The sequence below is a fragment of the Nanorana parkeri genome, unplaced genomic scaffold (genome assembly GCF_000935625.1).
Source record: "Nanorana parkeri isolate BGI_ZX_2015 unplaced genomic scaffold, ASM93562v1 scaffold845, whole genome shotgun sequence".
Classification (NCBI taxonomy): Eukaryota; Metazoa; Chordata; class Amphibia; order Anura; family Dicroglossidae; genus Nanorana; species Nanorana parkeri.
Genome location: NW_017307113.1, coordinates 561143 through 588982, shown reverse-complemented (window position 1 = coordinate 588982; position 27840 = coordinate 561143). Strand labels below are relative to the sequence as shown.

Here is a 27840-nt window from a genome sequence, read left to right as displayed (position 1 = left end):
TTGGAGTAGCAGACATAACCAAGAAAAATCTATTTCAGCAGTTATTTGGTAAGGTGGAATCCATTGCTTACTCCACCCAGGTATATTTTTTATTTGCTCTGAGAATTCTGTAATGGCTGGAGTGATATAAAAGTTGCCCAGTGGGTCTTCCGTATATATTTTGCAAGCACCATAGCATATCATTTTGCAGACTATTATCTGCGTACTGTTCTGTATGTATTGAGACAAGACATTCTAGTGAGCTTGCTGACTGGGAGAGGCATTGAGCTGATTACAGAAGAAGGCGATTCCAAGAGTGTGTAACTCCAGCTGAAATTTAGTTTCCTTCGTTTTGGGTAGGCAAGGGAAGGGCTGGTTAGAACCCCTACCAGGTTTTTTTTCTTCTTTCGCAATTTCTATTCAGTGACAACACAGAAAAGTTTGGTGGGTAGGGTGGGAGAGGGGGGTACATTTTTCAGAACCCCTTACTACAATGTAACTTTGGTTAACACATATTTGAAACCTTCTGCAAGAATTAAAATAGAGGAAAATATCAGATGTACTTTTCATACCAGAACACCAAAGGCGATAATTTTCAGGATACATTCCAACGAGAACATGGATGTGAAGATAATATTAAGGCCTCGCAACATTTCTTCATAGGTACTTGATGCGCCATAAAACTGAAAAAGCAAGAGTGAGTCAAAAAAGGTAATATGAAGGCACTTTTCAGGAGAAGAAAATCAAATTGCTTATATATAGAGGTTTATACTGAAATAAACTATAGAAAAATACAAAGTAAAAATAAAGCACCTATGCCACTACTACACATTCTCCTTTTCTCCCCCGACTGGCTAGCTACTGTGCTAGCCATATTTAAGGGCAGGTTCACACCATTTGCCGAACCAGCTCTGGTCCGGAAAATGGTGTGAAGTTCCAGTGCATTTCAAACAAGACAAAATGAGACATGCAGTATTTTTCTGGTCTGGTCTGGAATGGACTGCACTGGTGTGAACAGAGGCCAGAAATAGCATAGGGATACATTAGGATTCATTTTGGGTCTGGAAACAATCTGGTCTGGTCTGGAGATGATCTGGATGTGGTGTGAATGGGCCCTCAATGATAGATATCCAGAAGTACAGAACTGTAACACCCTCCTCCCCACACACGACTGACTGCTTTCTTGTCAATTCCCATCATTTAGACCTCAGATTTTTCCTTCCCATTCTTTCCCTGTGTTTTTGTTATACTATATCTTTGCCCGTAGCAGTGCTAACAAGAACTGAACAAATTATTTTACATGTATGGAGAGCTATGATTTTGAACACACAGGACACACTATTAAAATCATAGAAATGTAGTTTCCCTGTTTAAAAAGGCTTCTTATAATACTCGTGTACTTCCAGGCTTACACAGCCATGAGGTGATATTCAGAACAGTTTCAAGGACTTATCAGAACCAAATTTATGACAGATTATGTTTTGATGTTGAGGAAATATGTAGTCCTAAGCAGCATTGATTTCCAGTTACAATACAGGGATTGTATGTATAATTCTGTTAAAGTTGGATTGTATTTTACATATGTGTATGAGATAGGTGTCACGTCTGTTATATGTATATCATTATAGCGCACCTTACCTCAGCTAAACATTACCTTCATCATCAACACAATGGTGTTGAGCGCAATCATCACCATGATGAAATATTCAAATGGAGGAGACACCACAAATCGCCACATCTTATACTGGAATGACTGACGGTTTTGAGGCATGTATCGTGTTAGGGGCTTGGCGCTGATGACAAAATCTATGCAGGCCCTCTGCGAAGAGAATAACAGGAGAATCATGGAACTACTACACATGCGAATTGTTTCCACAAACCATTTCCTACGTTGGTCAAACTGAAACAAAACACTTTATTGGCCTTTGTTTCCCCAAGCATAACAGGACTCAACAGCAAACAGTGAGACAACAAGTAAACCTCCAAACACCAGTGCAGCATCCAAAACAATTACTTTCAACAGCTTGGAAGCCCCTGCCTTAGATAAGGGTGATCTATAGGTATTCTGGTCTAGTTCATTGTCTATTCCTTGTCTCTCCAATGTTTTTTGCCAATGGGATGGAGGAAAGACAAGGATGACAATGGACACATGTACAAACTTCTCATCTTGGTCCATTCTAAAGGTGATAGATGCAATAGTATGCAGGCAAGCAGTTTATTATACGACTGGCTCCATCTCATTCCCCCTACCTCATTCTTCTCAAGACTGCACTCCGACATGACCTTGTCCCCCTGCTCCTGGAATGTGATGATAATTAGAGCCACAAAGATGTTGACAAAGAAGAAAGGAAAGACCACAAAATAGACCACATAGAAGATGGACATTTCCATGCGAAAGCCAGGAGTGGGGCCCTGGTCCTCGTAGGTGGCATCCACTGAATGTTTGAGGACACTGTAAAGGAAAAGTAGCCCTTGATGTTACAATGATTGTGCAGGTATGATGCAAGTATAGTACAACAAGCTTTCTATAGAGGCTTTGTATTAATAGGAAGGTTCAGGTCATAGTTACCTTTTGAAAAGCGATATCAGACTTTTTGAGACTAACAAAAAATAGTGTCATGTCATGTGAGATACTCAAAATGGAAGAAAGATACCTATAATTCCAAAAGCAGTCGATCTGACTTCACCCTTTGCTAGGGTGTAAGCAAGTTTTGTTTTTTGCACTTTTTTTTTCTGTTAGGTACATTTGTGTTGTATTCTACACTGTTAGAAGCATGGAAATCAATTTTTTTTTTAGGTATATATGGCTCTGAAATTAATGCAGTTTGCAGTTGCAGTTTACAAGAGACTTGGCTTTCATGACTTCGGTGTTAAGAACCAATGCCTACCAACCCCTCTCTCTAACAAGAGCACCACAATGGTCAATAAGTGCACTCTCTTTATGAGTTTAAAACAGATGGCAGGTTCACTTCAAATAACAATATTAGGTGATATGTTTATAGGGCTTTTACAATATTAAATAGACATTCGATTGACAAAGGCATCTTTCTGATATCTGTCGCTACCTCTATCTAAACGCTATTGTAGGAGAAAAGTAGGGAGTTTTTCGTTGTTGGATATTCTTTTCATGACAGTCACAGTAGAAAAAGTAGAAAGTACTTACTTGGGCCACCCTTCCCCAGTGGAAACTGTAAAGAGAGTCAGGAGAGCCCAGAGGACATTGTCATAGTGGAATTCATATTTCTTCCATTCCCTTGGCTGTGCCCTCACGTCATCATTTTCATAATTAAGATATTCCCCCCTAGACAGAGCAGAAAGGTCATCAGTAGAGAGTTTTATGATCTTGAGGTTGTAGTCTTCTGCTTTCCAAAACTTACCGGCAATCTTTCTCCAGGTCTTTTGACTCATCTGTACAGTAGAAGAACTTGCCCTTGAAGAGCTGAACGGCAATGACGGCAAAGATGAACATGAAGAGCATGTAAACGATGAGGATATTGAGTACATTCTTGAGTGAGTTAACTACACAGTCGAACACCGCCTAGGAAAAAGGAGAAGAAAGAACATAGAGCCTTGCCAACAACTCAACCAGCTGACATTTTAAAGCAGAACTAGCATAATGCCTACACTAAAAGATATCTGTAAATATTTTTTTTCTTTCAGGTTAAATTGTCAGTTCACCTAAAAGTGGTATTTTATTTATTGGTGGAGCCTGGGGGGCCTGAGTGAGCCCCTGGATTTTTTTGGGGGGCTTGTGTACTTCAATAGCGCAACCTCATTGCCATAATTACTGACTCTTTCCTTGTCCACTTGAGAGTTTTGGAAGTTCTTATCCACCATTGTTCCAGCTTCTCCTTTTACATTCTCTATGATATAAAATAAATAAATATCTAGCAGGGATGGCAGGAATACCTAATAATGGCCTTAGCAGGTGTGCAGACCTGAGAGCTGGTGGATTAAGTCTTCAGCAGCCACTAAATACTGAAATATCACATTTTGGTAGACTGACCCTTCATATACTGTAGTTACAAAGCAGAGCTGCTATTACCACCTTTTGTTCAAATGTTGATTGCATTTTCGATCATAAGTGTATTATATTGTGGTTATTTCTGAGTAACTTCAGTCTAGAGAAAGGCTATTTCAATATCCTCTTTAACAGGCTATTTAGTCTTTGAAAACTTTACACAGATAGGCATCAGGATGCTGTTGTCATCATATGACCAGAGGACTAGAAATAGTGCAAGATTATTTTCTTGGTGATGTAGAGGTAAATCAGAGCCTGCAGTGGGTGCAGCCAGGCGAAATAGTCAGTAGAGATATATTTCTGCTGGGTTTTTAGTTGTTTGCATACAGAGAGGCTTTAAAAGCTCCCAATAAGTCATAAAACAAGGTGGTAAATGAAGACATGGAAGACAGATGAGAAAACAAACCTTGAGCTTGGGTAGCCGCTTAATGGTTTTCAGAGGCCGCAGAACCCTGAGAACTCGCAGAGATTTGATGGTGTTTAGATCTTTCCCTTTATTCCCTCTACAGAGGACACACAAAGAGATAGCGTCATTCAAATATTACAAGATGGCACTCAGCGTGAGCGTCTTTACCCCGATGATCAGATTCATGCTTTACCTCTCACAATGCTCTTCCCAGAATCTGGGTCACTCTTATCAGGGCTGCACTTTTATTTATTTTTAGACATCTTTTTTTATAACACAGAGAAATACCTTATAATATTACTCATGGATAAGGACAACTGACCTGATTTATCTTAAAGAAAACTTGGACTAAAATAAATATGGAGCCTGCCATAGCTGATGTTCAGAAAATGTTTATTGACTGGCTATCTTGCTGTTCACTTGACTTTCTCAGACACTGGCCCAAAGCAAACATGTGACACTTAAAGTCAGAGTACAGTCAGGAATCCTGAAATACTAGGCACTCAGGTGGGAAGCCCTTGGATTTGGGTGAATAGCATTTTCAGAAGGAGATGAGCAATGCCAACCTCCATTAACACCATAGTGGTCAGTTGTAAGCTTAATATGACTAGATCTAAAAATGTGGGTCCAAGCATATGATTAAAATGATTGATTAGATTTGGGATTGTCTTATTTTAATTAAAGTAAACTTTTTAAGGTTTTTGCAGTTTGTATCAGATTTCCCCGGGCTTGTGATCATAAAAATAAGGCAGCACCACGTTCTGGACAATATTTGACTGAATTTTCTCTGTATTTCCTGCAGTGGATACAATGCAACAGGGGGCTGTTTTGAGCCACTGAGAATAATTATCCAGCATGATTTGTGTTTATATTTATTTATTTACACAATTTCATCCCTTTTGGGCTCTTCCAATATACTGATTGTTCTTTAATTTTTGAACTTCTGCATTGTCAGTAATGAGGTATCACAAGCATTCTCTGAAAGAAGACAAGAGAACAGAACATGATGTCAGAATTGGGACAAACTTTGGACAGGGAAATCTCTGTGTTATGTCTGGATAGTATAAAAGGATATGCAGATACACCTGATAACAGAGAATTATCGCTGTAAGACATTAACCAGCACTCCAATAACATTACCATTCCTGAGGAAAGGGGAGGAGCCACAACATCCAGTGAGGCCTCCCAGATGCAAAGCATGCTTCATCCATCATGCACCTTGGTTAGTCATGCAGACCCGTTTGGGTTTCATACCTGTGCTGTGCCAGCTTTCAGCTACAGAGTACTAACCTGATGACGGATCACTTAACAGCCTTTCCATTGGTAAAGATCATACTTCACAGCCAACATGACTTTAAAGTGACACCAAACTCAAGAGTCAAATCTTAAAAATGCATTTCAGTACCCTAACTATTAACAATATTGTACCTTATTTGTTTTTCACTCAGCTGTAGATCCTCAAATCATCTGTAATTCCACGGTTACATTGTCCTTCCTTCTGCCGGGTGGCTACTTTTGCTCCCCATGGTCTCTGTGTGTGTTGTAAAGTCGTCATTGCACCAAGCTCACTCCTGTGATGGACTACAATCTTAATACAAATTAGTAAACTAAATGTCAGATTGTAGTCCATCACAGGAGTGAGCTTGGTGCAATGACGACTTTACAACACACACAGAGACCATGGGGAGCAAAAGTAGCCACCCGGCAGAAGGAAGGACAATGTAACCGTGGAATTACAGATGATTTGAGGATCTACAGCTGAGTGATGCACAAATAAGATACATTTTGTTAATAGTTAAGGTATTTAGTGTTTAGTGTCACTTTAAGTCAGCATCAAAATCACCAGTAAATATATAATATTTAGTTTTTTTATTTATTTTTTCTGACTGTGATCTCCAGTAGTAAGATTATAATTTACAAATTACCCTCAGTGGGTGCATTTCTAGTTGCACATGAGGGATCGTTTACTGGATGGACTTGCACTATATGTAATGGTTGCCATGTTATCTGGAATGGGTTTTCCTTATTTAAAAAACTAAAGCTTTTTAACCCCTTCGTGACGGGAGACGTACAGTGTACGTCTTGTCACTTTGTGCCTATATGACTGGCCACGTACACTGTACGTGACGAGTTATATCAGGCTTTGTAATGCCGGTATTTGCTGATTCTCAGCATTTAACAGTCATTCATTAATGTCTCAGTATTGAGGCATTAATTAATGAAATAATTAAGCTTTTTGTAAAAGCTTCTTCCTTTCATTAATGAAAGAATGAAGCCGTTACATGCAAATAGAGGACCGCAATTTGCGATCCCGTATTTGACAGCTCAAAATAGCAGAGAGGCAGCAGTGACTCACCTCTCTGCTATTTGTTTTGACAGTTCGAGAGCCCGATGTTTAGATACATTTCACTGAAAGAATACAATGTATCTCTTTTGAGTGAAATGTATCATTTCTGATCGTCTAGGCACGATCAAAGAGCTTTTAGTGAGATCTGAATCTGACTAAAGTCAGGATCAGTCTCTAAGGTTATTATTAGCTGTTCCTAAGTTTGGATCAGCCTAATAGCCAAAAATAAAATAAAAAAGTTAATTTATCAAGCTGTCATAGTGATTGCTTGATATAAACTGACAAGAAAAAAAAAAGTTTTTTTATTTTATTTTTATTTTTTTTACAAAGTGTAAAAAAATTAAAATAAAGTGTAAAACAAAATTAGGAAAATATAAATTATATATAAATATATTTTTTATACTATAATTAATATAAAAAAATTCTAAAAAAAAAAAAAAATAATCAAAACTTGTGAAAAAAGTGTTTTCTTCTAGTTTTTTTCCTCATTTTTTTTTTTTTATTCAAACTAAGTGAGGGGTTAGGTACACATATGTGATATAATTATATAGCCCTATCTGTCCTCTAAAAAACAATATATAATATGTGTGGGTACATTTAGTAAGAAAGTATATTACTGCTGTGGAAGAATCACACAGCAAAAATGTAAAAAATGTGTCAGTCATTTATGAACAGAACCTGAAAACTAGCTCAGTCATGAAGGGGTTAATAGAATATACTTCTGATATTTCAACTTACTACACTTGGCCAGGCAAAATACATTATTTATAACAATGGAAAATTGGATGACATGCTCAGTTTCTTTGATTGTATTATGTGTTTTTGCTAGTTCTTTTATTCGTCATTTAATACAATGATAGAAAAAAAAATCAGTGAAAGGCCAGTGAAATAAATGAAGTGTAACATTTTAACGACAGCTTAACAGATATAAATATCCCCTATCGATAAATAGCTTTTTTTCCTTTGTATGTAACAAGTAATTATTTTTGCCAATATGACTGTTAGTCAAGAACATTCTGGGGGAGGGGGGTCAGTCAGTGTTTAAGCAAGTGCATAAACTGATCTGGCACCATCATAGTCTCTTTTCAACTTCCACAACATTCATTTTTGACATGCGTAAACAGGTACATCCATACAAGAGCACCCCAGAGTCACCAAATCCTGGGCACTAAGTTACAAAAGACTCCACCAGAGCTGCAAGGTTAAGATCTTGTCCACCTCCTCAAATTTTAATATTGGTTAAAGAGGCAAGCTATCAGACTTGATGCTGCTAATAGTAATGTGCAGGAGCTGGGCTTAAATTTGACCTTACTAGCTTTGAACAGGATTTGCATAACAGAACGTAGAGCTCTTGGGGAACTCAGAACCACATCCCTATTAGTAGGAAGTTTCTGTTGGTAATATTGCTAGTTCTCACATAAAGTGTTTAATTCATGAAGGACTTCAGTCAAAACTCAAACTTTACATCTAAATATGTATAGAGGTGTCTGCTTTTATATTTCTTGGATGTACCGCTTGGCAGTGAAAAAAGTGTTCCACTCTAACAGTTACAAAATCTTCTCAATCTAAAATCTGAGCTATGATGTCACAGCCCCGTCTTTTGTCAATTATCTTGGTTTAACTGATGGTGTAATGCCCTTTAACTGTCTGGTTTATTTTGAACATGCAGATGACCCTACTACATGCTGTTCCATTTATTTACAGTATTTGGAGCTGCTAAATACAAGTTTTACCCCTTACTTAAATATACAGCTCATACCAAAACAAACAATGAGTGCACAAAATAAATTCTCTATAATTCTACTGATTATATTCTCCTGACCGGAAGTCTACTTTAAATTTAGGCACACCCTCCTTTCTGAAGTAAATTTACTGGTTCACCATCTACTTAGGAATGAGGACCTGGCAGGAAAGGCAGCTGACTATGGTGCTAGGATGGCCTGAGCTGCAGGAGTAACCACTAGTTTTCACTACTGGTGAAAGATCAGATTAGTATAAAAATCTCTATGCTCATCTGATTTTTATCTACAATATGTAAACAGCAAAACCAGCACAGCACAGGTAAACTAAATAGGTCACATGTGCAGAATGACAAATAGTTAGATGTGATCCAAAGTTATCTTAGGTGGTAGATTTAGGCAATGTGGGACACATAAGGCTGTAGTACTACTCTGTGTAAAACATACCACAAGTTGCCTAAGCCTACTGTAAGGTGTACAATATCTCTTGGCCATCTTACAATACAGTAACAATCTTAGTTAGCTGGGGTCAATGCATGGGGTGGATATTATATGACATGAACATGCCCTAAAGTAGGCTGTTATATCTAACAGCCTTCGAGTCAGCCTTCAGTAATGGCCCCTAGGAGTGCCTTGTTAATTCATGCCTCCAGGGTTTACTTAAACCTTCATCTGCAGTTCATTCAATGACATTAAATGAGATGGTTGTGGCTAACTCTACATTGCATCAAAGGATGACAGTAAGGAAGGGTTGATGTTGTTAAAATGGTTCTAATATTCAAAGGCACAGAAACAAGAATTGGTAGACACATACAGGACCTTCCTGTATGTGCAGAAATTATATTGCATTTACCCAACAAAACTCCTAGAGACAGAAAAAGAGAATCCGGCCGTGGAGAGACAAAGAAAAAGCGTAAAATCAGTAGACAAACACACAACAGAAAGCCACAAAGCAACAACAAAGTCAACAATGCCATTAACATAAAGTCAACACCTGCATACAATCCCCATCTGCCTCTAATGTTCCTCTTCCTAAAAAAAAAGTACATAGCTATCTATAAACTAAGAAGTCACCAAAAATAATCTGTTAAAGAAGCATGTAAAGTATTGACTACACATTTCCTAACATCTGAGGCAATTGCACTAATTGTTCTATAGAGGGCAATATATGCTGGAACAACAATTACTGCTCGGCCAAAATATTTTTTCTTCTTTCCATGTATTTTCAGAATAAAAACTAATTACATGTTGTTATGTATTTTATACACATTTGTTAAATACCAATGTGTATTTTAATGACTCAATTTTAAGTGTACCTCCCCTGCAACAGACTTGATTTAGGTGAAATGCTTTGGGTTAGAACAATAATATGTTTGTCCTCCTATGTTACATGCAGTTGGCAGGACGTAGATTTCCTAAATCTAATTGTCCCAGGACATGAGATGTTTATTCTCTAGTGGACTCATGATACAAGGTAACCCTCCATGGCCTCGTAACTAGGATCCACCTATTCATTGATTATGTATACAAGATTGTTCTGCTACAGCTAGTCCTAGGATCTATGGCGCTGCTACCAGGTATACTGGTAAAATCAAGGGCACTTTGTCAGATGTTCAAGTTGAATCCAGGGTAGTTCTATTAGGTCTAGCAATATAACTGGAAGTATTCCTGCTATCTCTACAATACTAGGTCTACCATCCCTGGATAACTGCTAGGTCTACCTGAAGGATCCAAGTCCAGCCTGTGTTAGGTCTGTTGGTGATGCAGCGTGGTCAGCTAGGTTTACCACTTTTATTTAAAGTCCTCCTGTTATTTCTAGAATCAGGATCCAGGATGATCCTACTAGGCCTTGTGGTAGGATCTATTGTGGATTACTAGGTCTAGTTGAAGGATCCAGCAAAATTATGCAAAGTCTAGTGGTAGACTACAGGATAGTCTGCTAGATGTACTGGTAAGATTAAGGGTGTCCTTGCTATGAGTACTGGTGTTATTTAATGCAATTCCACTATCTCTAGTAATAAGATGCAGGGTGGACCCATCAGGTAATATGTTGGGTGAATCCTTCAGTATCTAAAGGGCGGTGCTTCTAGTAGATACTAGGTAGGTTCTGCAGTAATATCCAAGAAATGTCTCCTTGATCTAGCTATAGGATACAATGTTGTTCTGTTGGATATAGTGCTAAGTTTCAAGGCTATCCTGCTAGGTCCAGCAATAAGACTGCAGTAAGCAGTACGATTGGCTTCTGCTATGTCTAGAAGTAGAATCCTAGATGTTTCCTAGTGGTGGGATCCAAGAGGGTTATACTAGGCTGCACTCCCCTCCATTCTTACAATGCTCCCCTGTACAGCATCTGCTAAAAATCAGCTTTCCAAAAAGAATTTGCAGAACTGAGAACATAAAAAAACAAGAGGACAGAAGAAAGAGGAGAGCATTGCAAGGTTATTCAGCAATAACTAAATACAGAATTTTCCAACCCAACCCAGTCGCACCATAAATGCATGTGATTTAGTGACCTGTGTGGTGGATATCCAAAAAAACTGAATTGCTAGTGGGGCCTGTAGATATATTTGGAAATCATTGACATAAAGTTTATGTAAATATAACATCTAATTAATGAAAGGATTAATGTTTTATTTGTCCAACTGAACTAAGCAAAAAACTACACTAACATACACCAATATATCATCATCATTTTTTTTAAATTAAATTAAACACATCTAGAGAATGCTTTAACAATATCAATAAACTAGTTTACACAGAACAATAAACACCAATAGTTCATGCTGCTCATCACCTGTATTTATGATAGTTAGGGTAGACAATACTTACGAGAAAGCGAAAGCCACCAAGGCTCCACTGACCACGATGAAGTCTAAAATATTCCAAAGGTCCCGGAAATATGAACCAGAATGGAGGAGAAGACCCAAATCAATCATCTGCAGACAAAGAAAAAGCTCTTATGTGGACCAATACGCAGAAAACATCAACAATGCAATGTAATGTAATGTTGGATATCAATGCAGCCGCCACTGGTTCTAGCTGTTTTAATCTCAAGAAACAATCAGCTACCACGCATAAATTCTACAACCTTATTGTAAAATTCACCATTTAAGCCCCAGGCCCCCAAGTGGCAGCCAGGGTCAAGTTATCTTAACCATCTTACCTGCCACAACCCCATGTCTCACGCAACCCCATCTAAGACAAGGTGACATCCACCACTTACACACACCCATGGTTCCAAATCATGATCCATCAACAGACCAAATCTCTACATGGATGTAACAGCAAGATGAGACACTAACAGGGTTATTCACAAAAGGGTGAAGAGTTTGGAGAAGGCAGGAGAAGGGAACAATCTAGGACAACATAGCTGAACTGAAAAGTGAGCTGAACAGGTGAATTTTTCCAAATCAGCTATTTTGGCCTAGATTGTTCACTTCCCTTGCCTTCTCGCAACCCTTCACCCTTTTGTGAATAACCCTATAAGGGTCGCCAACTGCACTGCACACATTTTCTGGCTATGGTGCCTACACACCAGGCCAAATTGCTCTGCAAAACCCTCCTGTTACCATTTCCTAAGAACAGCAATTCCTAAGGCTGTGACTTTGTAATAAAGTGATTACAACTTCCCCCAACTGAGCCTCTCTGCAATGTAATTATGCATGTCTTTAATTCAGTCTTATTATGCTCAAAGCTGTCCATACCATGTCCTATTCTTACTGCAGTCTGCAGGAAGTAATTTGTTAAAAGAGGTGTAAGTTTTAGATAAGTGTCAATGGTGAGGCTCTATGTCTGCCCAGTGGCACTGGAAAAGCCCTGTTCACTGTCTTTAGAACAGTTGCCATGTTTTCTGTATACCCTTATCAGTGCAGTATTAGTTAAGCTTTGGATGATTTCACCTCACTTCCTGTGACAAAAGAACAAGACATGAGGGGAGCAGTTGTCACTGGGACAGAACTGGAGAGATGTTTCTTCTCCTGAAAGGTACTGACGGGAAATATCCCTATTGTGGACACAGACTGCAAATAAAAGAGGTTTTATCTCTTTCTCAAGTTCAAAACTAGAAAAAAGTCCAGGCTGGAGTTGGCCTTTAACTTGTAATATAGGGGTTATGTGTAAAATGCTTATTGCATGGATAATATGCTGATCTTTTGAATTTCATACTATGAGTCATTGATCTGGAACAAGAATAAAGATAAAGAAAGTTAGAGTAAAGTTAGAAGTCTTTACCTGTATATGTGTTTCCGGTCAGTCACTCAAAGTTTTTTGGCAAAATGCCCTTAACTACAGCGAGACCCAGTGACACAAATTACACATTGCTACACAACAGTCTATTGAAACTGCCAGCAATGGATGAAAAGGGATGCAGTGTTATTGGGTTGATAAACGTCCCAGTATGATCTCTTAGGCACGTGAAGGAAGTTTTCTCCATTAAGTGGGTGTTTTTCTCAGTTCAAAACGCTGACTAATGTTTTAAGAACTTTCCATATTTAATTAGTGAATGAACAAGAAGCGCCTTCTCAGAACGGCCAAGCTTTTAATTAGTGCACAGGAATGACACAGCTAATATTAATTAGGTTTTGCTGGAAGTCTACGGAAAACACTGTACAGGAGGCTCTGTGTGGCTTCACAGCGCAGGAACTGTTGAGTAATATCAGTAGAGAGTGTTTAACCAAAGCGGACAAGAAAAACCCAAAACAAAACCTAGCAGGGGGAAAACTGAGACCCAAATATTTCTCATGTCTTTTTATAACTTATATTCTGTATACTGGAGACATGAATGACTCAAGCCAAGAAAAAAAATTAGATATGGTGACAGACTCTGAAATACTATACTATATACTTTTATGACTTGAGAGTTATATGTAACATAAAATTGCATGCTGCTAGATTTCTTTAGCGTGTTTATTTTCAAGGTGATGGCCACTAAAGTACAGCTGTCACTTTGCCATGCAGGACAAAATGACATATTCCCTTGAAAGCCATTTCTTCCATTCCATGATAGTGACCCCCAGGCATACTTTCCTGCCGCTCCAGTTACCTGTCAGAGTTATTGCCAATACTTCCACTTACAGGCGAACAAGTAAACCCTTCTATTTCCTCCCATGATTTAGTGCACAGCCAATCATATGCATTATCATGTGGGGGCAGGGATGGTCATTAGCCCTGCCTGGCAACACACAACACCATTTTGCCTATAACAGAAAACTGTCTCCCCCCTTTTTTTTTTTTTTTTTGCAGAAAAAATGGGTTCCATGTTAAGTACCTCCCCATCCTGACATTCACTTTGGGATATTGGCAACCCAAGACCAGTTTATTAAACTAATGAGTGTTATTATATTTTTGACTTAATTAACAGACAACTGCACAAATGCACATTGTTCCACATCAGCATACAAGATAGAAAGTCTTTACCTGAGAACTGTGGGTAGTAAAGACAACCCATGTAGAGGTTACCCTTACCTTTATCACCATCTCAAAAGTGAAGACTCCCGTGAAAATGTAATCCATGTATTTCAGCACCTGCAATCACATTGATACCAAAAACATTTACCAACAAATATGACAAAGAATACTGTGGCAAAACAAAAATCGATGGCTTTGCAAACGTTTTTAATAGGAACTTTTGCATTTGCCCCAAAGCAGGACTGATCTCTGGATGCTCAGTCATTTTAGCTATGTGCCTATAACTGTGCTATTACTTTTGGAACTGAAGGAACACATATAATTGTGACTTAAGGAAATCTACAAGCAAAAGGGCAGCAGTAGGGCAGCCTATTTGTTTGAATGGGCTGCCTACCACATGTAAAGTGCATAACTCTTTTTTTTTTAAATTGCATTATAAATGTATAAATAAATGAGGGGTTAAAAGTAAATGTAAATAAATATGTAACAGATCAGGACCTGGCTGTCAAACTACAACCCGGTCCTGGCAGTGTTGCACAACTTTGTAGCATTGGAGGGTGAGGAATGGGTCATACAGGTATGCTCAAGGTACTTGATTTAAGTTTTTTTTAGCGTGTATACTTTTAATATGAGGCAAAGATTTCCAATGCACAAGCATGGGCTTTCTAAAGAGTAATCATCACCTTTCACACATGCTATACTGAGTGGAAGAAGTCACTGCTCCGTCTCATTCACTTGTGTGTAAATTTTTGTTTGAGCTACTGAGCTCTGTAAACAACATGCTTTTAACAAGAAAAGATACCTAAAACTTCACCTGCTGTCTGAAAATGAGTGAGCATAACATTTTCATTCAGTATGTACTGCTAAAAGAACAAATATTTAATCAAAATATTTTATTAGTCCTGTCCGTGATAAATAAATAAAATATATACATATATTGTTTCCTTTAACTCTCTTTCTAACATGTCCTCATTTCAGATTTTGAAATACTTGCATATCAGAATACAAATACATGCTGAACTTTCAGGGTTGCTTACATCGTTGTGAGGGGCATCAGTCTGTACTGGGTCTTCTGCAGCCAGTGCAATGCTGCTCAGGGCAATGACCACCAGGATGACCATCTCAAAATAGCGCATATTGACGATGTAGTGACACAGGCGGCGGACTCTGTCAAGTGAGGAAGAAGAAAAACCATCAGACATTTGGTCTTTACTACCTCACATGCCCTCCACACACTAAATTCTTCCTCTGTTTGATGAAGCTCCTGTCAAACCATTTTTCAACAACCAAGCAAAAGTCTGACGCAAATGTCCTCCGGGCTGGAATGAACTGCTGACAGAAATCGTTCATTTGACAAAATGACCCAGCCTTTCTGTACCACAAATGAGGCCTAACAATGACAACTGAGGGATGATGGAGAATGTGTTGGCAATTCAAAAGCACTCACGGGTTGGTGGAGCTGAAGATGAACATGGAGCTGTATGGCAAGATCTGCTTCGGCCCATTTTTCGTTAAGTCTTCTGCTTCCATCTCCTTCTTCTCCTCAGACTTAACATCGAATTCCACATTATTGACTGTGAGGAGTCATGAGAAGATGTATGGTTATTCTGTGTGGGATCCATTTTGTGTGCTGGTATGTCAACAGATCACTAAGAACTAGTAATGTTCCTACCACTGTAATATCACCCAGAGAAGTCCTGAGAGAGCATTATCTAGTTGAGGGGGGTACTGAGTGCACTGTGATGAAATGTAGGTTTGCTCAAAATAAAAAAACAGTTAAAGCCTAACTTCATCCACAGTTTGTTAGAAAGTGAGGAAGAGCTGATAAAATTATATTATTCCTGTTAAGTGACCCTATTAGGGAAATTCTCCCCAACTTCCAGCCTCTGTGACATCAGAGATGGAGGGTGTGGTTGTTACTGGGATTTGAAGGCATAGAGAGACATAAACACATTATCCAACGTTCTCACTCTTCCTCACTCTACAAAAATGTGTCTTTGGTTGTGTTCCCATTGGAGAGATTTCACATCACTTACTGTCATGACAGAAAGTTAGGGGAAACTTCCTTTATGGGGACACAGGTGGCAGTATAACCTGCCAGAGGTTTGAACCCTTCACCACTCTATCCAAAACAAAATAACATTTTTGCTTTTGGTTTAATCAAAATGGTTGTGATACTAAATTATAGTTAAATATATATTTATAAAACCCCACTTCAAACGAGTGTGTATTTCTTTCTTTTGCACAATAATTAAAATATTGTTACTTATATTATTATAACATTATACAATAAAAATTATAAAATATTACCGATACTGATTGCCCATATCCACTCCGATAGCTCGTTTTTTGTAGGTCTACAGTAAAATGTCTGCTGCCATTAACATCTACAAAAATAATGTCAACCACCACTGACTAGGGACATTTTCCTTGACAATAGTTTAAATTGTGAACTCTATGTGTGATGAAAATGGCCAGAACTCTTGTCTTTTATAGGTCCACGTGAGGATACCAAAGGCAATGGATAGTGGAGACTGCACATAGACACTCTGTGTGATGTAAGACAGGGCTTCAAACACGTCTGGTCATTGAATGTCTGGTCACCACAGAATTGGTAGACCTTGAAGGTATCTTGGAATTATCCCACATCAGTTGACTAATTATCTGCTTTGCCTTTCCGAGGTTACTGCCAGTTCCTACACTGGAGACTGTTATTTAATGGAAGACTAGTGGATAATTTTTATGGCAGTTTAGGAGTTTTTATTTTGCAAAAATAAACATTCTCACAGGGGGAGCATAGAGGGGTGGTAACAGCATTGAGTATCAGTAATTTAGCTTATAGTAGCTCATAATATGTTATTTCTTTTTATGACTCACATATTTTTCCAGCTAAAGCAAAAACATATTTTTTACAGTTAATTTTAGATATATACAAGTAATTGTGTGCCCTTTCTGCTGGGGGGTCATGATGATGAAAGCCATCCAGAGACTTGGTGGGGAGAGAAGAGACAAAGATCAATAATGTAGCAAAATGAGATGAGCATAATTAATGCAAATATTTTAAATGAGTGATATAATTTGTAAAAATATATGTACATGGTAGCAGCTGTTACTTCCAAGGGACTTATCTTCACTTATCCTCTTTCCTAGTACAAGTCTATGGGTCAGGCCTGAATTGTCTGAAAGCAACAGACTCTCTATAATGATAAATTAATTTATTTCAGCATTCCTTAAAGGGTCACTCTTGCCAAAAGCAACATGTCAGTTGTTTTTAACTCCATGACAATTGAGTTACTTTTCCGAAAAGTTGAAGTACCTGAGAGTTTCTTTTATCTCTCACAGCCTCTATTGGTAGTATTGCTGTGCTGGGATTCCCAGTCTGCACACCTGCTGTAGCCAATATGAGGGTTTCCCACTATCCCTGCTGGATTTTTCTATTTATTTAATATTATGCAGATACAACAGGAGGAGCTGAAACACAAGAAAGGTGGGTGGGAACACCCAAAACTCCCAGGTAGACAGGAACAGAGTTGGGAATTATGGCAGAGAGCTGTCACTGTTGGAGTATTCAAAACGTATAAGAACTGAATAACACGGCCAAGCTCAATTTTTGGGTGGATGGGCAATTTAGGCAGGTATGCTATCCACATGCTTTGATTTGGAGGTGACCACTAGAGGGAGCACTTACAAATATGTTCATTTAAAATAAGGAACAACAAGTAGGTGAAAATATGAGTAGGATCAAACACTACTTTTGGACAAATGTTTAGTGATAATACAAACATTTGCATGTGAATTTGTTTGCAATACAATATCCAGGGGAACGGCAAGATAAAAGCAAGAGACATACCAAATTTCAGCACTGTGGGCGTAGTTTAGTCCATAAATGACAGTCCGTACAAAAGAGATCAGAGTAACAGGAAGCAGAAGGCAGCTTTGGGGTTACCCAGGGAACATATAAAACTGTGTACAGAATAAACACTGCCCTGTCCAGATAAAATGAAGACTATTAAAAATAAAGGTACACTGCCCTTTAAAAGGTTTAAGGTATTCTAGCTAACTCCAGCAATAACGTTTGAGGTTCATTATTTCTTGAAAATAAAATTTTATGTCTACAAAGTATAAACAATCCTTTAAGCTAACAAATAATCTGTTGATTAAGAAGCTTAATGTCATAGATAAATTAGTGCGTACTGTATAAATATCCATTTTAGAATTTGGCAAGTGCAGAATGTGCATTAACCTTTAATCCCCTGCTGATGGGAATGTCATAGGCGTTGTATATAAATTAACATTTTGGCATGGGTGAGGTGCTGGTGCTGGCACGTGCCAGGAACAGTATTTCTAAGCAAAAACCTGTTCTCACTTGGTATGACGGCAGTGTCTCCGGGTGGTGCTGTGATGGTGACAGGTATATTAACCGTGCTGGAGTGGTCCGTGTGCGGCTGAGACATACGGTTTACATTTTTCTGGTTATCGGCATCTTCTGATTGCTCCGGCAGCTGTTGTAGACCCCCAACAGGGACCTCAGCCTCGTTACGGTGGTCCCTGCAGAGATATATATTTATTATTAAACAAGACTTCCAAAGAGTTGGTACAGATGCTGGAACAGGTAGAGGGAGAGGGAGCCTTAATAACATGAGATTAACATTGAAAAACTGTCACATGCTGAGCTGAGGCTTTGAAAAATTGACAGAAATGGATACACATCAAAAAGACACAACCTGTAATCCTTACACTCATACTTTCTTATCATACAACATCTTTTCTCTAGCACTGCTTCAGTGAATTACTAGTGCAGTCAGAGACAGGATGACAGCTTCTAATCCTGTAACTTTAAAAATCAAGTTTGAATCAACCTGTAAATTATCATTGTTAGAGCCGGAAATATTGCATCTATAACTTTTCACAAGTGGAATCTTCTGACTTAAATACCTGTTCAGGATTAGGGAGTCACCAAATTATTGGCACCAGGAACATTGCCATCATGCTCAAAGATTAGTTAGAATCTCTGAGGGCCAGTAGATACAAGTGTTCTTTTAAGGTTTATTTCCCATCATGTGACTCACAATGTGTGTGAAAGGAAACATGTCAGCATTGCCCCTCAAGCAACCAACCAGCTTCTTCCTTCCCATTCCTCCCCAGTACTACTACGTGAAGGCGAGAGAGCTGACCAGTCGCTAGGGACAACTCAGTCATTTCTAGACACTCCCAAACTTTAGGGCCAGAGTCCTTATGTTGCTAGACCATGGAGTTACCTGGGTCTGTGATTGCGATGTTCCCTCTCGGCAGATTCTCCATCTTTGTTTTCTCTATTCTCCTCTGTGTCATAAGTAGAAAGTGCTTTGTGCCTGTTGCGATGACGTGACCGTGGAACCTCTTCCCCATTTTCACCACGAGTTGTGCCATCTACGTCCCTGTTGCCGGATCTAGACCCTCCACCTCGGTGTCTAGACTTTCTCTCGCCTTTGCTGTTGGAACCCGGTTGCCCATTTCCATCTTTACCTTGTCTCTCTGCAGAGTGGCGGTGTGTGCGGTGCCGGCGGTGCTCCCTTTCTGTGCCCTCTTCAGGGGAGGCCTTGCGGTGGTGTCGCTTCCCCCTCTCCTCTTCCTTCCGCTCTCCTCTTCCTTCCTTCCCACCTTCCCCTTCTTTGCTGCGACTTCTATGCTGACGATGGCGTTCTTCTCTATCATTACTACCAGAGTCTCCATTATGGTTGCCATTCTCTTTACAGCCACCATTGGTCTCATCTGTGCCTCTCTCGCGATGTCTATGTTTCCGCGGTGCTGGCTCCGTAGCCCCTTCAGGCCCTGGCTCTATCTCATTGGGTGCTAACTCTTCTGGGCTGCCATCTTTGGTCTCCGTGGAATCTTGTGGCTCCACCAGCAGCGGTCGGTCCATGTGACTCTTCATATCAGGCCTCAGCCGCAGAGTGGTGGCATAGCGCATGCGGTCTTCAGGCTCCAGCTCACTGTAGAGTGCCTCACAGCTGGCCTGGAAGTTGTGCATACGGATTTGGGTTGTGCGCTGCTCCCACACCGACCGACATTTGGTAGAGTTTTGCTGTTTGCTGAAGAAGCAGAGGAAGTTATATTGACGAAATCACTCTATTCAAAAGATTAGGAAGATAGAGGAGAAGACAAAGATGGAGACCAAAACATAGAAAATACACAGATCAACCAAGAAAAACAAAAAAACAAGCCAAAGCAATTCAAAAGTTGTGAAAATGTATGATAAATGCATAACTAATAGGATGAATGAATAATGAAAGGGAAGGCATACAGAACTCTGATTCATAGTGGAAAGAAAATAGAGTAGGGAATTGGAGGCAATATTGGGTTACTATTACTTTCCTGTAACTGCCACAAAATTCCTTTAATTTTCCAGAGACACAACATGAGAACAAATCTCTCCAAAGTGAAGGGAAACCCGCCCCTTGTACACGTGTCACCAAAACAGAGGTCTCCATTGGAAGGTTTCCCCTCACCTCGTGTTCCAGGAACAACTGTCACATTTTAGTTTTACCATCATTTTCTGTCCCATTGGCAATAGGCACCAGGACACAAACACAGAAAGTAAAAAAAAAATCTAACACAGTATCCTATGGTTGCCCAGTCTAGGACTAAAAAAAAATCAGCCCAAACTCAAAAGTAATTGCACAGGCCACTATTTCATGTTCACGATCTCTTGTCCCTTTGTGCTGGGTCAGGGCCATTCTTTTAATGAAAGATATTAATAAAATGTAAAAGGATGTGAACACCCAAACTGGCATTGTAGTTTTGAATAGTTTATGGCATGTTGCATGCTGCACAGCAGATCTGTGGTGGTGATTACAAAGCCAAATGAAGGTGTCATCCTTTCTTGATGAATTTTCCATGATGTAGACTAAGCAAGTAACTGTGGATTTTAGCTGTGAATGACAACTGTTTTGTGGTCTTATTAGTGGGGAAGAGACGCAACTCATGTATGGAAATCTCATCATTGTGGGAGCAGTAGAGACACAAAACACTGTGGGAAAATATCACCATAGTGAAAGAGGCAGAGAAATATTTACCACAGGGAAATCTCACCATTGTGGGAGAGGCAGAGACACAAACTATTGCAGGGAAATCTCACCATTGTGGGAGGGGTAGAGACTCAAACTACTGCAGAGAAATCTCACCATTGTGGGAGGAGCAGAGACACAAACTATTGCAGGGAAATCTCACCATTGTAGGAGGGGCAGAGACTGAAACTACTGCAGGGAAATCTCACCAATGTAGGAGGGGCAGAGACTCAAACTACTGCATCACTTTTCATCAAAAAAAATGGGCTGAAAATCTCGGCTTATACTCGAGTATATACGGTAAGCTGTAATATAAGACATTGTACACCTTTTGTTTTGATACACCTGGAATGACTTTCGGTGATGTAAACTAGGGGTTCAATTGGACTTTAAATTAACTACATGAGAAACTGTAGCTCTTTTGCCTTGCTAGTTAATTTTCACTTAATACCCCCACTTAGAGCTCTCCTTTAAACTTAATATTCCCCAAGACAGTCCGCTTTTATTTAAATGATGTCATCAGATTTTTCTCCTGATAATTAGTGTGTGATAAAGTCTGATATCATTTTTAATAACCATTTCTCACTGTGTTTAATGAGAGGCCGGTGGACGCAGAGATGAGCACAGCTATTCTTAGTAGTTGAGGATGTATTATTTAAATACAGATCGCTCTATTTCATATTCTTCCAGCGCTGAGCCCAAATGATTTTGCTGGAGAGTCGGAATAAAATAGGAAAGTTTAATGAGCGAAAATGAAAAGATAGCCGAACAGAAAGGCAGATTGTAATAGGGTAATGTGAAGTAAAGATAGCTTCTCAGACAACTTCTGCAGCTATTGAAGAACTAAAAAGCCCAGCATTCAATTTCTATCAGCTGGCTTAGGTCTTAGCAACATGCTCAATGTACATGAATGGGAAACATCAGTTCTTTTAGATCCTTTCTAGAATGACTATAAATCTAGATAGGACTGCTCTAAAGAAATCCTGTACTAAAGGCATTATAGGCTGCCGTTGCTGAAAATACTAGTTGCATGGATGTCATGTCTTCACTACTTTCTAAGCCCCTGCCTTAAAAAACACTTAAACTATTCCAACTTCAGTATTGTGCTGATAGTGAGGTCTGACATATCCCCAAACTGTGTGTACAGACTAGGGGATTAGTACTGAACACTGTGCCGCCCTATTTTTCCCAAAATTCGCAAATTGGTAACAAAAACCAGTCAGATTTGTCCCTTGGTTTCCTCACGTACAATGCAGGGGTATGAAGCCTGCATTGTACTTGATGATGTCAGCGGTCCTTAGATCACTGGAGCGAAGATAAAGCGGGGATCAGGTAAGCTAAACAGCTTTTTCCTGTCCCCTAGGCATAAACGAGCAATTAACCCTTGCAGTGTGGGGGCAGCCCCACTGCAAGGGAAAGTTTTTAATTTTGTTGGAGTTATACTTTAAACATCCAATCCTAAAACAGTGAGTCATTTTAAAGGGAAACTAATATAATAATGTAATTTCAGTTGGTATGAATACATATTCTGATATATTATTGTAGCAGCTCTCTGAAAGTAATATTTGACATGACATTTACATTTTTAGTGCTTGGAAATTTCAATTACCATATTTCATGGACAGAATTGTAAAAACTCCCTCCAGTGGTCACCTTTATATCAGGGAATGTGATTCCCATCCCTGACCGCTGAGTTAAGCTGATTTTGCCTAATAGTGAGTACACTGTCTGAAGTCAGGTCAGACTTCACCTATAGACTTGTGCTGGGAAAACGTAGCAATAAAGCGCAATCTCCATGCAGGACTACTAATTGGAAGCTCAGCCAGCATATGTAATGAGAAAATATGTCAGCCCCCATGTACATATTTAATTACAGACTGTACAAGGAGACATAGTTTTCAAAACTGAAACATGCCCTGATAATAATATGTACATTAAAATAGACTTATTATCTAGTTTTTTATGTTAATCAGGAACTCTACTCAAATCTTTAAAATAACAACAAAGAAATGTTTAATAATGACAATCTACAAACACATACTTCTAGATGATTGCAGGCTTTGTATTCTTTTCTTCCCCATTCTCACAGTGGCCATTTTTACTAAGGGCAGGTTACTAGATCTTCTTTACTTCCTGAAACTCTGGCGCATGTGACTAGGACATGTGACCATGCACATCATCTCAGGGGAGGAAAATGCCTTTCCCTGAAATCATGTGAGATTACAGATGGGATTTCCCAGCAATGCTCTGCTGATGTAACCTTCCCAGGATGCAACGCTTGGCACGATAATCTGTGGCCAAGAGGACAAGGAAGTGTATAAACTGTAATTGTAAGTAAATTCAAAATATGTTTGTTTAACTAATGAATTTAAGATGATTTCATATCAGCATGCAGAGCTGCATGCTGATGTGATTTTTAGTGAAAGGGGGTAAAGGTCAGTTTTAAGGGAATTAATGAAATGTAATGTTTAACTGTAATACTTCCAGGAATGTATTACATTTATTACTGATTACAGAGATCACCGTACTCCCACTGACAATGCCTTCTTCTGCTTTTCTCTCCAAATGGACAGAGCCATCTTTGTTCAGGCATCATCCAGAATCATCATGTACTTCCTGGATTGAGATGCTTAGAGATAACACAATCATGTAAATCCTCCTGATGCCTGTGCAGTGATCACTGGAGAAAGGAGAGTATGGAAATGTTTCCTTCTGTCTGCAGCAGTCAGATTAGATAATATCATCTCAAAGTCACATGACTGGAGCTCACGGACTGCTTTTTATAATGAAAGGTAAAGCTTTTAAAAAAAATAATACTATTTCTATACATAGTGGCATGCCAGAAATGTAATAACGCAGTTTTATAAAGTTACAGATAGGTGCAGTTAATCTGATTATATTCATACCTACTGTAGCGTTTCTTTCGCTCCACTTAAACTTTGTGATTTTTTTTTTATGGCTGCATAAATGCAACATTCTCCTTACCAGGTAGTAAATGGTTTTATGTAAATCTAACTGTAAATGGTATGTACACACATTTATCCAGGCGTTCATGCTCCTTCCTCTCTCCTGTATCTGTGAGATACGTTGATCTATGGGAGCGCAGTGTGTGCAGGATTTAGGGGATTCGGACGCAGCGGGAGACGGGAAGAACTGGGTAATTTGCATAGTGATGAGGTCTATTTTTTAGCTTTGCTTTAACAAGGGCAGCGCAATTAGATGCTCGGGGGCACCTCAGAAGCATGGCTGGTAGGGCTGACGGGTCTACACAGAGGCCCAGCAGAGTCAAATTTGGAAAAATAAAACACCTCAATGTTAAATATTTAAGCTGTGACAGCCAATCAGGAGGAAAATGAAGAAAGGGCTCTAGGACCATCATTTACAAAATATCCTAGTTGCATGCCTGCATGGCCAATGCAGCATTTAAGATGATCTATACTGAGAAAATACATAGGCTGCCAACAGTAAGCTCTCCTAGTTAATTTCCTGGCTGCCATGTTATCCAAAGGCTTCCATACTTTCTGAGTCACTGACCCGGAACAGCTATGCAGACTAAGAGCTTCTTAAGTCTGCATAGCTGTTCCGGGTCACTAGTTGCATGCTTGTTGTGGATCACTGATTGGAAAGCACACCGGCTTCTTACTTCTCAGGAACTCTAGTAACAAGATCTCCAAGAACCTTCTCAATGCTGCAGCCATTACAAAGTCAGCTACAAGAGTGCACCTTCTTTATTGTGGTAGGGGCAGAGACACAGATTATCACATATCACCAATAAAATGTATAATCAGCGAGGGGGAAATTAGTGCCCACTCAAAGCTGGAATATCAGCTGGCCTTTATGCTTTCATTATTTCACATTGCACAGTGACTATAAATACAGATGTCATTTTTTTAAAGGGCATACTGTAGGACAAACGTTCTACTGGCAAGTTTCACTCTGTAACATCAATTCCTAATTTTGCTTCTATTTAGAGTGTGTAGCGGCTTCGCTTGCCAGGCCGCTGTCTTGCCAGATACCATTCTTCCTGCCTCACAAAGCTTGTATCTGAGGTGGTTTCCTTTTCTTGCCAGCAAGCACAGGAGCACAGATCCGCACACATAATACAATCTGCTCTACACATGTCACAAAGGCAGCCTGGCACATCGCAGCATACTACAAGTCTGTGCGCTCCGAAATCCTGGCATTCTAACATTAAGAAAAGTGTGCTTTTCTATAGGTACCTGTTGTTTAAAGAGGATGTAACCCACTTTGTAAATCTTTTAGTTTTGCCCTAATGTGCAAGTATGCATAGCATACTTGTGCATTAGGGCACACTTACCTTACAAGTGTGCCCTTCTTCAGCGCTGTTGGATTGATCTTTGGTCCTTAACATTGTCCCCCGCTGCCATCATGTCCACCACCAACACTTCTGGGTTCTCGGAAGTCTTCTTCAGCCATTGGGTGGCCACTGATGATGCAACTCCTGTGCATATGCAGAGGAGTTACATTCTCCCCCGCACCTGGCCCATTCACGACATCTTAGAGATGATTAAATAGACTTTAAAGATGTGATTAATCTTCTGACAGCTATCAAGCTACAAATGCAGATAATGATTGGTAAATTGATCATTCACTGCTTTATACATAAGCACCATAGATTTGATCCCTAGAAGGAGCCTTGACAAATTTGTCAATGAAATGCAGAACAACAAGCAAGTAAAAACTGTAAATGTCACATCAAAGATTACTTTTAGGTAAGAATTACAATAAAATGTAATTACTGAACTAGAGATTCCCCTCTAACAGCATTAAAATAATGAATACAATGGATCTGAAAATAAACAGCCTATTTTAAACTCACTGAAACTCAACGGGACAGAAAAATCTTGTTTGTGCAGTAAGAATCAAAGTACTTCTAGTTGTCAAGGGTAGAGTATGGAACGCTGTAGTCAACGTATGCCCCCTTTCCATTACACAGGGGTCACTGGCTCCTGGTAAAGTGGGCTCAGGTCTCTGTGCCCTTTTGACGTAACGGAGGACGGATCTGTGTCACGTTTCCAGCCCTGGAGGTGCTGGAGGAAAATTCACATTGCGATCACACAGACCGGGACTGACAGAGACATAGACCCGGGGCTGAGCCGCAACACAGAACACTGACAGGCAGCATAAGATGTGACAGACAGGGAGCAGACAGTGGGTCAGAGACCGGCACAGACTGAAGGAGACTCAAAGATACAAGAGTCTTGATAGACACACACAGACCTCCCCGGCTATGCGTTGTGAACTCAAGATGAAAAGCTACTGCCTGCTCACACTTGGAAAAAATATATATATATGCACAGAGACCTTTCTATCAAAGGAGATACATTTTCGTAGATTAAAAAAATAAAGACTTTGACTGGGCATTTAACAAAGCACCGGTACAAGTGCCAAGAGTTTATTGGAGCTGACCATAAAATGCAAATTTAAATTGCATTTTAGAAAAGTTTTTATATATAAAAAATTATAAAAACAGATATTTTTTTCCAAAACAGCTAACCAGATGAAAATATAGCCTGCCTTTTGATGTGGTTTAAATATATTTTATAGCAGATGTTAAAATTATATATATATATATATATATATATATATATATATATATATATATATATATATATATATATATATATATATATATATATATATATATATATATATAATTTTAACATCTGCTATAAAATATATTTAAACCACATCAAAAGGCAGGCTATATTTTCATCTGGTTAGCTGTTTTGGAAAAAAATATCTCTGTTTTTATTATTTTGCTTGAATGCTTATATTTTTGCTTTTTCACATTTTGCTAACCCATCTTAACAGCTTGTAAATGGCTTCCCATAGCTTTCAGTCACTTTTATGTTCCTGTAACCTCCAGCAGAGGTTTATTTCCATCAGACACATCACCAAGCTGCTTTCTGGATACAACAGGATGTGATGCAAAGCTTGCAGTAAAGCAGAGTCATATCCCCAGGCAGCGGCAATCAATGTTGGACTGATGATACAAAGGCAGGTGCAAAGTGCACTGACAGAAACAAAAAAAGTAAAAACGTAAATGATGCAGAAATAGCTTATTCTGAGCACATTACACCTGTTGGATTATCATCTGGTAAGTGATACATAGCTTTAGGAACACGGCACAGAAAGTGAAAGAGAACTTTACAAAAGGATGAGCAAAAGAGAGATAAAGAAAAGAGAAGAAAGGAGGGAATGAAAGAAGAGGGGGCAGAAGGATTGGAAAGAAGGGTGAGAAATAGAAGAATGAATGGAAGGAGAGGTAGAAGGATGGCATGAGAGATGTAAGGAAGGAAAGATAGGAGGGAAGGAAGGAAGGATAGGAAGGAAGGAATGAGAGATAGGAGGGAGGGATAAAAAGAAGGAAGTAGAGATGTAAGGAAGGAAAGATAAGAGGAAAGGATAGAAGGACAGACGTAAGGAAGAAGAGATAGGAGGGAAGGACAGAAGGAAGGTGAGATAGTAGGGAAGGATAGAAGGAGAGAAATAAGGAAGGAGAGATAGGAGGGAAGGATAGTAGAAAGGAAGGAGAAATAGGAGGGAAGGATAGAAGGAGAGACATAAGGAAGGAGAGATAGGAGGGAAGGATAGTAGAAAGGAAGGTCAGATAGGAGGGAAGGATAGAAAGAGAGACCTAAGGAAGGAGAGAGAGAAGGGAAGGATAGAAGGAGAGGCATAAGGAAGGAGAGATAGGAGCAAAGGATAGTAGAAAGGAAGGAGAGACATAAGAAAGGAGAGATAGAAGGGTAGGATAGAAGAAAAGAAGAAAGAAAGAAAGAAAGAAAGGACAGACAAACATTTTCAAACATAAATGAAACATAACCTCATTTAAACTTAAAAAGTTGCAAATTCATATATTCCCACAATAT

General features: G+C 39.2%; 1 protein-coding gene across 1 annotated transcript in view; it reads right to left on the bottom strand.

The window, feature by feature from the left end:
* CACNA1B (calcium voltage-gated channel subunit alpha1 B) overlaps window positions 1-27840 on the bottom strand; it is a 221697-nt gene that overhangs the window by 47972 nt on the left and 145885 nt on the right. Inside the window, exons 19-30 of the mRNA XM_018565415.1 lie at window positions 19157-19969; window positions 18265-18446; window positions 15346-15472; window positions 14936-15065; window positions 13956-14015; window positions 11322-11428; window positions 4407-4503; window positions 3357-3517; window positions 3143-3280; window positions 2230-2431; window positions 1634-1798; window positions 552-662 (exon numbers count right to left, since the gene is read on the bottom strand). Coding sequence (XP_018420917.1) covers window positions 552-662; window positions 1634-1798; window positions 2230-2431; window positions 3143-3280; window positions 3357-3517; window positions 4407-4503; window positions 11322-11428; window positions 13956-14015; window positions 14936-15065; window positions 15346-15472; window positions 18265-18446; window positions 19157-19969 — 2293 coding nt within the window. The remainder of the gene's footprint in view (window positions 1-551; window positions 663-1633; window positions 1799-2229; window positions 2432-3142; window positions 3281-3356; window positions 3518-4406; window positions 4504-11321; window positions 11429-13955; window positions 14016-14935; window positions 15066-15345; window positions 15473-18264; window positions 18447-19156; window positions 19970-27840) is intronic.